Source organism: Phacochoerus africanus, chromosome 4 (genome assembly GCF_016906955.1).
Source record: "Phacochoerus africanus isolate WHEZ1 chromosome 4, ROS_Pafr_v1, whole genome shotgun sequence".
Classification (NCBI taxonomy): Eukaryota; Metazoa; Chordata; class Mammalia; order Artiodactyla; family Suidae; genus Phacochoerus; species Phacochoerus africanus.
In genome coordinates, this window is record NC_062547.1 from 130560020 (window position 1) to 130573688 (window position 13669).

The 13669-nt window shown below is 43.5% G+C and overlaps 1 protein-coding gene across 3 annotated transcripts; it reads left to right on the top strand.

Moving 5' to 3' along the window:
* Positions 1 to 1013: 1013 nt before the first annotated feature.
* Positions 1014 to 11826, top strand: CTXN3 (cortexin 3). 3 transcript variants are annotated; one of them, XM_047778541.1, is made up of 3 exons: positions 1014 to 1646; positions 9218 to 10523; positions 11567 to 11826. In XM_047778541.1, exon 2 carries the CDS (start codon positions 9299 to 9301, stop codon positions 9542 to 9544), a length of 246 nt encoding a protein of 81 aa, XP_047634497.1. In that variant the 5' UTR covers positions 1014 to 1646; positions 9218 to 9298; the 3' UTR covers positions 9545 to 10523; positions 11567 to 11826. The 3 variants fall into 3 exon arrangements, with proteins under 3 accessions (XP_047634497.1, XP_047634499.1, XP_047634498.1); XM_047778543.1 differs by lacking the exon at positions 1014 to 1646 and adding an exon at positions 4788 to 4899; XM_047778542.1 differs by lacking the exon at positions 1014 to 1646 and adding an exon at positions 8952 to 9037.
* Positions 11827 to 13669: the final 1843 nt, after the last annotated feature.

Below are 13669 nucleotides of genomic sequence, written 5' to 3' on the forward strand. Positions count from 1 at the left end.
GTGAGGGAGGGGTCAGAATGTTCCCTGAACCCAACTCTGCTGGCATTACTGAGACAGGGTGCTCCATCCACCAATAGCATCGGCTGAAAAGGGTGAAGGACACCAGTTAGCACTGAAGGATAGTGCTCTGCTGGGTTTTATTCATCCCACTGTTTTCTCTGTCTCTGTGTGTGTGTGTGAGAGAGAGAGAGAGAAAGAAAGAGAAAAAACCCATTAAGTTACACTAATTGTAAAAGAAATTCAGCTAAAAATCTGGAAGACATCTGGGAAAGCAATCTTGGTGTTCTTGTGAGGTTAGGTTCTAATGGCAAGCATTTGACTCTGACATGAGATTCTAACACTTAGCATTTGATTTTTCTCAGGCCTGAGGCTTATCCAGGATTGCTGTCTCTCGCTAGCAGATGGGGGTTTTCCTCTCCGAAAACGAGCCCCGTTCTAGTCCCTAGAGCTACTGGGTACTGGCCAACTTCTCGCAAGCGCTGAAGAGACAGCAGAGATGACAGGCACAGGCAGGGTTGGCTTTAAATATCATGCACCCCATCATTTGGTGGGTGGATGTTGTCACTGAGAGTGCTTCCACTTTAACAAAGAAAGTGGTGCGTTGCCAAAAAACAAGGATGTTTCGTCTTAAGGATGATGCTGAATTATTTCCAGAGAAGCATTTTTTTTTTAAGATGAATATTATCCTAAAATATTTTCCAAACTTATTTCGGCACTCGAGCCAAGAAAAATAAGTCTTATGTTCCATAACTAGAATCTTTAGAATGAGAACAACAGGCAACAAAGGTCTATCTTGATTCATCGAGGGGTCTCCGATGGCCTGTGTGGGGCAGGGTGCCTGCCAAAGTCACAGTTATGCAGGCCAGCCAAAGGAGACCATGGACGTGCCAACCCACAGCCTCGTAACTTTACAAACAGATGGTGAAAATAGGATGTTATTCTTTTTTAATTGTTCCTTCCCCATTGCCTCTCGTAATTGCTGCTTTTCTGAAAGGTCAATTTTGTTTTCTTTAGGAAAAGGAGTCTTTGCTTCATCTCCCAAATGTGAAATTGATGCCCTACCCTAGACGCCTTCCCATTAATTAAGTTGGCCTGAAGGTCATAAAGCGTAATCAATATGGAGGCTGGTTGCTGCAAGGGGCTAAGTGACATCCCCAAAGAGGACTAGTGTCAATACTCAATAGAGAAGAGCAGACCCCCGGTAGATTTATGGCTTTGATTTTGAAAAGGTGTGGGAATGCCCTGGGATGTGTTCACCCACACTCCTTTTGAATGTTAATGTTTTCTTGAAGATGATTTCAGACACACTGCTAGGATACTGCCTCTACTCACTGAAGCAGAAGCCTCTGAAGAGTTGCTGAGGCAGAACTGAAATCATGGCTCGTCTCAGAGAAGCAGCTGTACTGGCCGCTAAGGATGCCTCACACAGAAAGACGATGCTCCTTTAACTCGGGGCTTTTAATGGGAAGTTTCTAAGCCTGAAACAACAGCTTTGGATCTGGGGTGTGCCATCAGCTGCTTGCAGCTACCACTGTCTACAGCTTTAGCACAAGCCTGGTCGGGAAGAATGGAAACGAAAGAGGCTCGTAACTACCTGTAACTGTTCCACCAGGAAATGGATCAAGTGTTTGTTCAGCCAGATCCAGGTATTTGTCCAAAATCTGTTTCTGTGATGGGCTAATTAAATGCTTTTCTCGAACTTTACAATTTATGCATGAGCCAGAATCGCATGGATGACATTTGGATCCAAGATCTGAATTTAGATCTAGCTGTCAGATAAAGTCTAATTAAACAATCGCTAGGCAAAGTTAATGCCAGGGGGGTACAATGGAAAAATGCTTAATTGTAAAGCATGCTTAAGTTTATAAGGCTGCTGCCACTGGGTAAGGGAGCAGTAAGAGAGGCTGTTTTTCTTTGCTAAGCTGCAGTAAGTTTTGCCTAAAAGCTATTGCCCACTACATTATTTTTTCCCCGTTCACTTAAAACATCCAACCTTCCAAAAGGTAACAGGGATGTTTTAATTTGTTTATAAAGGCTCACAACCCAACAACTCATAATGACAGTGCTGCCCATCCCTGGAGATGAGCAGTTGTGGAGCCCTAGCCCTTTGAGCTCTCAGCAAGCACCCTTTTTCACTAGGAAACACACAAGGAAAGGGAAACGAAAATAGAGTAGAACAGTGAGGTTTACTGTTTGAAGTTAAAAGTTCCAGTTTGCTAGTGGTGCCTTTTGATACTCCCATTTACAGACTGGCACTTGCACGGTGTTTTCCTGACGCTCTTGGCCAGGCTGCAGCCTAGCCCTGCAGTCCCTTTAAAACTCTCTAAGCAGATGTTAGGGGGAAGTCAAGCTGAGGTGAAGGCTCCGGCTGAAGACAAAGGTCTCTTGCTGACCCAGAGCTGACAAGCACGGTGACAAGTACCGGGTACCACAGGGTCCACTCCTAAACCTAAGCAGATGTGTCTGCAGGCTGACTTTGCAGGGATGGTCAGAGAAAACAGAACTCCCAGTGCAGCAGCAGAGGCTGCACCGGTTCCGAAACTGCCTGTTGACATTTGTAGCTGGCCACATTTGCTTGTCTCTAAAATCCTTGTTTATGGGCTTGCTACTAGCCTTGCGCCTATTTTTGGAGAATATAAAATAATATTTACTCGTAACCATCCTGTGAATTCTGACGCATCAGGGCTATTGTATTGGAACAGGAGGACTGTGTTTGGAAAAGAAGAATATGGAAGTTGCCACGTATTATGTGAGCCAGAAAAAAAATGGGGCGGGGGGGGAGGTTAAAATGCAGGAAGTACCTAGAAAGAGCCAGGAAATCTTTACCTGAAGTTCTTGGCTGGCCACCAAGAGGGCCATGAATTCTTTGAATTTATAGGAAACGTTTTGCATTTTTGCGTGGATGTCCTGGAGTGCAAGTTCCTGTTCACTGGACTGTTCTCATTTCATAGAGAGAATTTCCACAAGATTCATGTGACTGACTTTTGCTTAGGCAGTGATTTGATGACTTAGACTATGAGGAGGCTTTCGTGGAGGGCTTACCGTCGTGGGGGCAGCTGTATAATAGGGTTGATTAGGACCTTTACATGGCTGGGGTCCGGGGGCGGGATGCAGGGGTCCCTCCAGAGACACCAGCTCTACAGACAGCAGTACAGCTGAGGCTTCCCTTAGCTCAAAAAGTTGAGAGTGATTTTATTCTGACTCAGTCTCAGGATACGTATTACTTCCATCCCTGAAAACCATGCTAACATTTCGACTTCAGCACTGTTGCAGGTTAATGCCACCTTTTGAGTGAGTTTGTCCCTGCCAGTGGTTGCAAATTCAGTCCTGCCTACCTAGCCAATTCCTTCCCTGATACAGTCTGCAGATGGGTCTCACTAGGCTGCCAGATAAATATAAACAAGTTACACAGGATGTCTTTGCGGAACAAAGTGTCCGGTCTGTCACGCGTGAGTGTAAACAGGACAAGCCTGGGAGTGTTCTTGCTCAATGGATGAACTGTTCCTACATCTACTTTTGGAACACGTGTCCAGTCTCATAGCAAGGTTTTTGGCCTCAAAGTTTTAAAAATTAGGTACAGCAACTCTGTGGTTTTGGAATACTTAAAATACAGAGAGCCTTGCTTCACTGCACCCTGAATATCATGAGCAACTGAGGGATGGTGAGAATGGTGACTTTCTACTCATGCCAACATGACAGGGAGAATCTTCGCTCCAGCATCCTTTGTGAGATGCTACTCTTCAGAGTTTTATGGTCTGGACTGGTTTCCTTACAGTCGCCATTTCTTCCTGGGAAACTAGAAATAAACCTCGTTTCACACAAACGTGAGATAAAAACACTCATCCATCATCGCCTATTTTTTAAAGGTTCACTATGTGCCAGGCAGGACTACACACGTACTACATTGACTGCAGCTGTTATTGCAACTCATTTCAGGAGGGCAGGCGCTTGAGTCAACAACCACAAAAGTGAGGTGGCGGAATGCCTGCATGTGGCTCCACAGAACAAGGAGCCAAATGCGCTGAACTCACTCTGTTGCTGTCACTTGAAAAATAAGAAAAGAAACATGACATTGTTTTTTAAGATACATTTTCTTCAGATAAAATATTTTTCCCCTCCGTGAAACTGTATAATGAGATGCTAATGCGATGAATGTCCAAAGGGCCCAAGCTTGAGAAGGATGTGTGTTGACATTGAGAGTTTCCATGTAAGACAATAGGATTCAGGGTATTTTAAATGATGGCTTTTCCCCACCAAAAAAAAGCACTTTAGGTGAGAAAGGATTGATCCCTGACACAGAAGGAAGAGTGCTCGCTTCCAGCTGATTTCTGTATTTTGGACCTTACCCCACAGCCCTGAGGCCAAGGAAAATCTAAAAAGCCCAATAACTGCTTTTTAAATCATGAGATCTGTGACTATTAAAGTGCCACCGTGACTCAGATTATTTGTGATTCTTTTGAAACACGATTTGTTTCAAACCCAATGATCTGACATCCCAGTTCAGGTGGATGATGTGTTTTTTTCACCCCTTGCTCAATCAGCTGGCATCTCCAAGTTTGAATTTAGTTCCCTGGACTCTAAGGGGCCAAAGATTTGCTTCAACCTCTGTTTAGAGAGGCAATGATCCTCGCGCAGCAAAAAATTCCTCAAGGAGCTTGTTGTTAAACAAGGGGGAGGTGACAGACACCGTGGGGACTCGTCGTGTGATAGCGCTGCTGCAGGATGCATGCAGGTGAAGTGCTGGAGACACAGCAGGAAGCACCCATGCCTTTGGTGAAGGGAGAGACCAAGGCCCACCGAGGAGGCAGGATTTGGTGAGGGACGGAGAGAACTCCACCGGTGGGAATAGGGCAAGGAGGCGAGCATCCGGCACAGAGCATCATGACCAGAGGCTCAGAGGTGGGAAACCTGGGGTGATCTGGAACTGCAGGTGTCAGGAGCTGCAGAATAGACAGGAGGTCTGGGGTCGACCGATCAATTACGTGTACCTTTGTTCTTGTCACTTTATTCAAAGCCGGATGTGATTTGATCTTTGTTCCTTTTTAAGACGTGTTTTAAAAATATATGAATACCTTAGAAAAATTCCTTTGTCAGAGTATGACCTAATCTGTGGTCCAGAAAATAGGGGTATTGGGGCCATAAGGGGGTTAATGGGTGGGTTAGGGTCTTGAACATTAGAGCAGACAGGTTTTCTGGGGGGGGAGGAGTGGTTAGGATATGAGCTCAGCAAGATAAATCTTGACGCAGTGTGGAGGAAGTAGGGGGAAAGAAAGAGAGGGCTTCTTTGCCAATAACTTCAACATAGTTATTGGCCAATAGTGAGAGTGGCTCCGGCTGGGACGGGCTGCCTGCATGGAGCTTAATTAGTAATTCAGGCTGTTATACTTTGTGAATACCAGAGTCTGGGGAGCTTGGTTTGAGAAAAGGAATGTTTTATATGACTTTTGAAATGGCTTCTTTTCATTAGGTTTCCTTGGTCCATATTAAAATTAGACTATTTCCTGGGCACAAACAGACCCAGCAAAGGAGAGACAGGTGTGCTGCATGATGGGGGAAACTCGTCAGGATTAAATATTTGCCCTGAGTACCTGTGGTCCTTCCTACACTTAAAATAGCTGCCTTGTGCTGTTACTAGCGTTTGTGATGGCTGTGTCATAATCTTCTGAAATAATTTACTTGCCCAGATTCTGCTATTCATCTAAAAGAAACACTTTACTATTGAGCTAAAACCAATTGTGTACATTTTCTAAGAATCATTTCTGCCAAAAGGAACATTTCAAAAATGTAGATGTCTTTGAATATTTTTGTACCATGATGGCCAAGTGATTACATTTATTTCGTTTTCTGCATGTTATTATACTGATGCTTCCTTTAACTTAAACATGCTGTTGAGCTTTCCCACTTTGTAAATTATTGATTAGCTGATTGCAGATTTCAAATCAAGCAGGCTCTTCTAGGGATTTCAATCAGTACTGGGCAAAATTGGAAAATAGCTGGCATTTCTTTCTGGATCTGGCTCCCCATCGCCCTTTATAACCATCTCCTGCTCTTCTCCTCCCAACCCACTCTCCCTCATCTTTTCCCAGGGCTCTCCTGCTGGACCAGCTGCAGACGATGTCTGCTTCCCACCACTCCTCTCTAGCAGCCCCTTACTCCCAGCAACATCTTCCTTCAATTCCCTTTCTATCTACCACATTTCTCCCTCCTTCAAATAGGAACAGTATCGAAAGGCAAATTCCTACTGTGTTCACGCATCACTTTCCTTGGTAAAATCCTGCAAGTTCATAGAGACCTTGATGATTTGACCAAATGATGGTATTTTAATAGGAAGTTGGGCACCACAGTATGGTGGGAGGGGAAAGGCTTATAATTTATGAAGATTTGCAGAGCCCTCAAAAAGTTTTCATCGCTATTTTCTCATCAATTTGGTATATCTAAAAGGGGATGGTGACAAAAGGGTCAGAGGATAAGAATATACATTTACATTTCAGCAGGCTTCTCAAAACATGTGATCAGACTGCAAAGAGGGTTAACCATATCCTTGCATCTACCTTTTAATCAGCACAGGGTGGTAAAACTGCAAATTAAAACTGAGTTTTCAATCATGCTAATAGCTGGCTTTCCTCTAAAGAAGTGAAGCCCCAGACTCACTTATAGGGAGTTGTGGCTGATAATCTGAATCAGGATGACTAGGTTATTTACCAGGGCTTCTTAGAATGGTTGCCCATCAGTGCAGCCCCCAAATGCATGATGTACCAGTTCTAAAACCTGAGTTATGGGGTAAGCCTCGAAATTGTAAGATGTGGCGCTGGGAGTAAAGGACTTGTTACTTTGTCTATACAAAGGATAAGGCTGGGGAAGATGGGTCCAGGGTGTCATGATGCCACTTATCCTGCGAAGACCAATAGTAGGAAGGGAGGAACCCAACAGCTATGTCTATACTAGTCAGCTAGCTTGTGGCTAAAGAATCATTAACCCGAGCTCAAAAGGTTCTCAATCCAGTTTTTCACCGTTTTCATTGAACTTTACAGATTGAGAAATCGTTATGTTGTAAATGTACACTATCAATGGTCCTCATTTTTCTTCTATTTCCTTCTTGGATTATGTTGTGTTTTCATAAATAACTTCCTGAAAACGCATGGCTGTCTCAGCTATGTTGCGAATAGACAAAGAAAAGGGCTCTGGCTTCATCTGAGTGGAGGGGAAATGGACATAGAATGGGATTCTAGTACGCCAGTGGGAGGGCAGGGGTCCAGGTGAGGGAACATCAGTAGGCCAAGAAGAGACAAGAGGGAGCACAGCAGCACAGCTTAACATCCATTCCTCTAGCTCCAGATGGCTTTCTTTGCACTCAGACCTTGGAGAATTTTGTATTTTGTGTGATGATGTCCAGCTTGGGTGTTTGGGGTGTGAGGGAGGTCCCTAGGTAGAAGCACTGGGAAGATGCCTTGGAAGATGTGGGCACCCTTTCCTGCCCCTCTCCAGTCACCCATCAAGAATTAGTACCCAAGACTGGGAGGGTACTTAAAATCAAGCAAACCAAAACCAAACCCAATCCATGAATATCCTCCATATTCCTCAGCAGATTTTTTTTTTTGTAAAAATACAAGCTTTAGCCAAATCTTCCTTTAAAACTAAAATAAACCATCAATGAATCTACTTCAATCTTTCCAGCCTTTAAAAAATTTAGTCATAGAGCTGCAAAATACACTTTCCTCCAAACTGGTAACTCTTTCCTCCCAGATATTGTGTTGTACTTCCCTAATTTTTTTTTGTTTTTTTTTTAAACTCTGATTTTATAAACCTTGAAAAGCCCATCCATAGAGATTATTACAGCCATTAATGCTATACTTCAAGGCAATGATTATAAGCTAACTGAAGAAATTCTGTGTTAGTCCTTCAGGTCATAATTTCTGTTTTTATTTGGTTGCTTATTTTCATTGAGCATAACTTCTTTCCAACATGTTCACTTCCATAGATGACTCTATAATTTTTCTTATAGACAGATTCATAAATATGTCATATATTTTTTGATAAAGTCTAACATAGGTACTTTATAAAATTTGATTGATATTAATTCAAGACACAAAGCTTTCAATGGCCTTTGTGTATACTTCCATTTACCTTTAAATTTTAAAAATTTAAACATCCTGCCTTGGGTATATGTTTTTCCCTTAAAATAGTAATATCCATAGACTGTAATTTTTCTACTAGCAAAAGGGAAATAGTGATAACATCTTTTTCCTTCTCTTCCTCTCACCACATGGTCTTAAACAAACAGCAGGAAGCTGCTGTAAGGCTTTTAAAAATGCACTCCATTACTTTCCCCCAGCTCCATCCTCAAGGTCCTTCCCAGGGTCAAGTATTGAACCAGCTTTTGGTTTTTTGAAGAGCAGAGAAAACGCAGCAGGAGTTTGATGGTATGGGAGTCTGACACATCTTCCTTCTCCCTTGGCCCAGACAGGAGAAAGCAAAGGAGAAGCATCATAGCTCCCTTGGTCATGTCTTCAATGAAGCAACACTGTGTTTTTCATTGTTGTACACTTTCCAAAGGCTTTTCACAGTCATCCATTTCAGGATAAGCACCGTGACACATGCAGCCATTTCTACTTCCATCTGCCCAGCTTACTGACCTCTTTAAGGTCCCAAGCTCATTAAGCAGCCACATGGAGCCTGGAGCCCAGAGCCCAGAACCCAATGCTCCCTGAGGCAGTTTCTATAGTGAGCACCTTTTCCAGCCTGTTTCCTCGCCCTGGAGCTGCAGAGGTCCCTGCTTTGATGGAGCTTGTAGTCGAGTGGCTGTCTTGTGTTTACACATAGCTGGGGCTCAGTCAATGGTATCATTATTAGAATGATGTGAGAGTACTATTATTGGAGGGACGCTGGAAGAGACTTGGCAGGGAGGCTGGGTTTGGATGTCAAGTTGGCAGCACACCCTGAGGTCAACGTTACCTTGCACATTTCTCATCTTCTCTACTCTGGTTGCCTTCCCTGCCCATCCCTCCTGGCCCCAGGTGGCTGCTCTGAGGACAGTCTGGTAATTTCATGCAAGAGTAACCTATTCTTTCCCATAATTAGATAGAGTTAGGCACCCCTGGTGAAAACATTTAGAGATTCCTTCTTTTCTCTGAACAATATGATGGTGAGCCTGGAAAATGAGGTTCCCTTTGGTGTTTATTTCTTTTCCTTCCCCCCCCCCTTTTTTTTCTCCCTGCAGCCTCTTCAAGGTACAGCCACCATGAGCTCAACAGGCTGATGATGGAAAAGAAGGGACTGTGTGTTCCAGCTTCCCTGGACGATGGATGGAGGCCAGCCCGTCCCTTCACCCCTGGTGCCCCTTGGGAATGTGTCATCGGATGCTAGCATGTCTCTGGAGCAGAAAACCACGTTCGTTTTTGTGATTTTGTTGTTTATTTTCTTGGGCATCCTTATTGTCAGGTGCTTCAGGATTCTTCTGGATCCATATCGGAGCATGCCCACCTCAACCTGGGCTGACGGACTGGAAGGCCTAGAGAAAGGGCAGTTTGACCATGCCCTGGCCTAGCATGACAGGGGCAGGAGCCTGTCATGAGGAGGAGGAGTGCTTCGCGTCTTGGCAAGGGATTCTCTTTGGTCAGTGTTCTCAGCAACTCAAATTTTAACTGTACCTCGTTGGAGGACCACAACTAGTATCAGTAAACATCTGAGGATATTGGAGATGGAGATTCACATCACTCACCCCAAAGAGGAAGGTTTAAATTTCTGTATTTACTCAATGATTGAAGGCTGCTGAATGTGTATGATGGCGAAACCAAGAACATCAATAGTGACTTGGTCTAAAATGAAGCCCTCTGGGACCTGACCAGAGAAAAAGACTAGGAAGGACCTGTTCTGACTCTGGTGACAGGACCAAAAGAGGCTTCCTCGCTCTAATTGTGTCTCTCAGTTTGTTTTACTTTCATGGGACTCTGAGTCCTAGGCAGAGAATGCGGAAGCAGTTGCTGAATGGACGCATAGCAGGTACTTGTTTTCTCCTAAAGCGAAGAGCATTGAGGGTGATGGGAATGCCTAGAAGAGGTTTTTCTGTCCTACCTCTTCTGGAAAATATGAGTGAGGGTGATATCATCTTATATGTCATGTACAACTGAATTCAAAGTCTTATGGATGTTCTAAAACTCTGTACCAAGCCAAGTACATTCTGTATATTCATATCAATAACATGTGTAGAGGTAGCTATACATAATGTGACTTTAACTTTCTTTGCACAATTGATTGAAATAATAGGTTGCAAGTGCTGCTCCAAGCTGGGGTTTTGGTTTTTTTTTTTGTTTTGCTTTGTTTTTTGATAAAAAGGTAATTGTTTAGAGAAGACTTTTATAGTCTTAAGAGGCATGTGTGTTTATGGCTGAATATAGAAACCAAATAAAACTTTTCAAGAGACAGAAGTGTCTCCTCTCATTTCAGTGCTCTGGAGGCAGTGTGTTACATCGAATGCTGAGAACTAACTGTTCCGAGAGAGAGAGAACAAGCAAAGACCATGAAAGGTTGTGTAATTCCTCACCTCCCCATTTCAGGAAGGGCTCCCACAGATTGTCCTGACACATAAGACTTATTCTGAGCATTGTTTAAGTCCACCAGAAAGAGACATGTGAAAACCTCTTATGCCAGCTTCTGTATTGGTAGGAAAAACTTGCATCTACACTTTTAGGCTGTATTTATAGTCCAGGGCTTCTAATTTTCACCTCAGCTAGCCATCATTTTTTAATGAAAAGAGAAGTCTAAAAATCCGACGGTTCCTAAAAAGGCAGCCCTGCTTTCCTCTCTGTCTCTCTCAAGCTGTCTCTTTCTCCCTCTCCCTCTCTCCCTTATTTTTTTTTTTTTAACATTCTTTGGAAGTCCTTTGCCAAGTTTTCAGCCCTCCCCATGTTCCCTCTTGATTTCTGTCATTAAAAAATAATAGCTTTACCAAACTATAATCCACATACCATAACGTTCAGCCTTTTAAAGTGTATAATTCACTAGATTTTAGCATAATCACTGAATTAGGTGACCATCATTCTACTCCCAGAGTCTGCACCCTCCAGCAGGTCCCTCCTATCCCTCTTCCTCTCAGCCCCTTGTAATCTCTAGTCCCCTTTCTGTCTCTATGGATTTGCCCGTTCTGGACATTTCATATTAATGGAATCAAAGAATATGTGGTCTCTGGTGTCTGGCTTCTTTCACTGGCCATGTTTTCAAGGTTGGTTCTTCCACACTGTGGCGTGATCAGTACGCCATGTATGGCCAAATCACATTCTGTGGTTTGTCTATACCTCATTTTTGTTTATTCGTCACCTACCATATCCACCGGACAGTCTGAACAAATATTCTGCTGTGAACATATTTGTACAAGATTTTGGACGGATGTGTGTTTTCAGTTCTCTTGAGTGAATTCCTACAAGTGGATGTGCTGGGCCATATGCTAACTCTATGTTTAACTTTTTGAAGAACTGTGAGACTGTTTCCCAAAGCAGCTGCATTATTTTACATTCTTTCTGGCAATGTATGAAAGTTTTGATTCCTTTCTTAACTCTCTCCAATTCCTCAGATTTCTTCTTTAGCTACAGATTTTGTAGCTGAATACATCACTTCAGGAATGGACCAGAATAAAAAGAGGAACCACCTCATGGTTTCTTCATGCTACAAGTTAGTTGATGCCTTCAAAGATCCTTTGCTTCTAGATCTGAAACAAAACACTGACGCTGATCTGTGATCATCCTGGGGTCTATTAATCACCCGAGTATTCTCTTGCCTTACTGTTACATCTTCCTTTAACTCACTAGTTTTAAAGTTTTATTTTCTCTTCAACATGCTATATGTCATGTGTGTCCTTATTTAATTTTGTTCCTATTTTATTGGGAGTCTATTCAAACATTCAAGTATTTACAGAGCATCGGCTTTGAGCGAGCCTGGCATTTCCAGCACTGAAGATACAGGAAAAACACAGGTTTAGTTTTTGCTCTTGAGTAATTTTCTACCTTGTAGGAGAGCCGAGAAATGAAGGAAGGCGTGTATCTGAATCATGGTTCAAATGACTCTGGGAACCTATCATTCCCACACCATCAGAATCATCTGGGAGTTTAATATATATATAAAGAAAAACATAAAGTAAATAGCAGTAGGAAAATTTCTACCTCTTTAGTTTTCTCTGTCTACTCAGTTTCGCTTGCAGAGCTGGTTGAAAATGTAGATTCCTACAGCCTTCCATCCCTGGAAGTTGATTCTGCAGAGATGGGTCAGAGACAGAATACGGGAGAGGTGTGGGCCAAGACAGTCAAGCCAATGTCCCAGGAAACAGCGGCTCAGGTGATGATACTCTATGTCTAAGTGCTTGGTATGAAGCCTTAGGAAATGTAAGTTGATATGAAATAAGTTATACCTTGACCTAAGAGGTTGGAAGCATTTTCTTTTTATAGCTGCACCTGTGGCATATAGAGGTTCCTAGGCTAGGGGTCAAATCGGAGCTGCACCTGCCAGCCTATGCCATAGGCACACTCACTGCAATACTGGGTCCACGTCACACCTATGATCTGTGAACTCTGCAGCTTGCTGCAATGCTGGATCCTTAACCCACTGAGCAAGGGGGCCAGGGATCGAACCTGCATCCTCATGGATAATAGTCGGGTTCTTAACCTCCTGCACCATAATGGGAACTCTGAGGATGGAGGCATTTTAGATATGTGCAGAGAAAGAGAGGAGGAAATCAGTAGAAGAGGAAAGGAGGTGTGGGTGTAAGGCTTATGGGAGGTGAGCAGCCTGACTGGGAAAGATGGCTGCAGGGGTAGTTGGAGCTCCAGACGAAGGACAGGGATGGGTGGAACTGACCATCCGAAGGCCCTGAAAGGCAAAATGAAGGTCCTGTAGATTCTTGAGAAAGAAAACAACCTGAAGAGGGGCTGTCATGCCAGTTTCCACACCCTTCCTCCTGCCGTGCTAGGACCCATTTCTATAACAGGAACAGACGGAAATAGCCACCTGCCCTCTGAGAGGCCTCTGCGCCCAGGACTGCCAGGAAGTACCACAGGGCCTCCCAAAGCCTGCTCTTCTTTCTTTCCTCCCCTTCTCTCCCACTCTATTTTTGTTTTTTCCTTCTCAGATTACTGCTCCTTCTTCACTCACCCTCTCTCTGGGTCTCCCATGCCCCATCCATCCCTTATCCAGGGCCAAAGGACCACAACAAGTGAGAAAACAGTTTGGGCTCTTCAGAGTAAACTGACACCCCCTGTAAGAAGTGCTAACTCTGTTTTAATTACTCACAGGCTCCTTGGGGTAAACAGCACATTCTCAAAAGGTCACAGAAGCCCTCTCTTTCCTGGCCTTTTGGTTACAGGAGTTACAGCGCAGCATTTTGCCTACAAGATATTTATAATGAGTGCCACTACCCTCTATCATGAATATCTGCATCCCAGGATGACAAAAATTACTTGGAAGGTCACTCTAGAAGAAAGCTGACTTTTCATTCAGAAAAAAATGTGGCAAACTCATTCTCAGTCTAGGCTCTGACTGGTTTATGCCCCTGAGGGACCCCAGTTCTGGATCAACACTGCTCCCTCCAAGAGACTTGTTGTTGTTGTTGTTTTTCAATATCTTAAACACGCTAAAGTACGTCTAATATGGGGTTTGAAGAAGATTAACTTGACTCCTGCTGTTA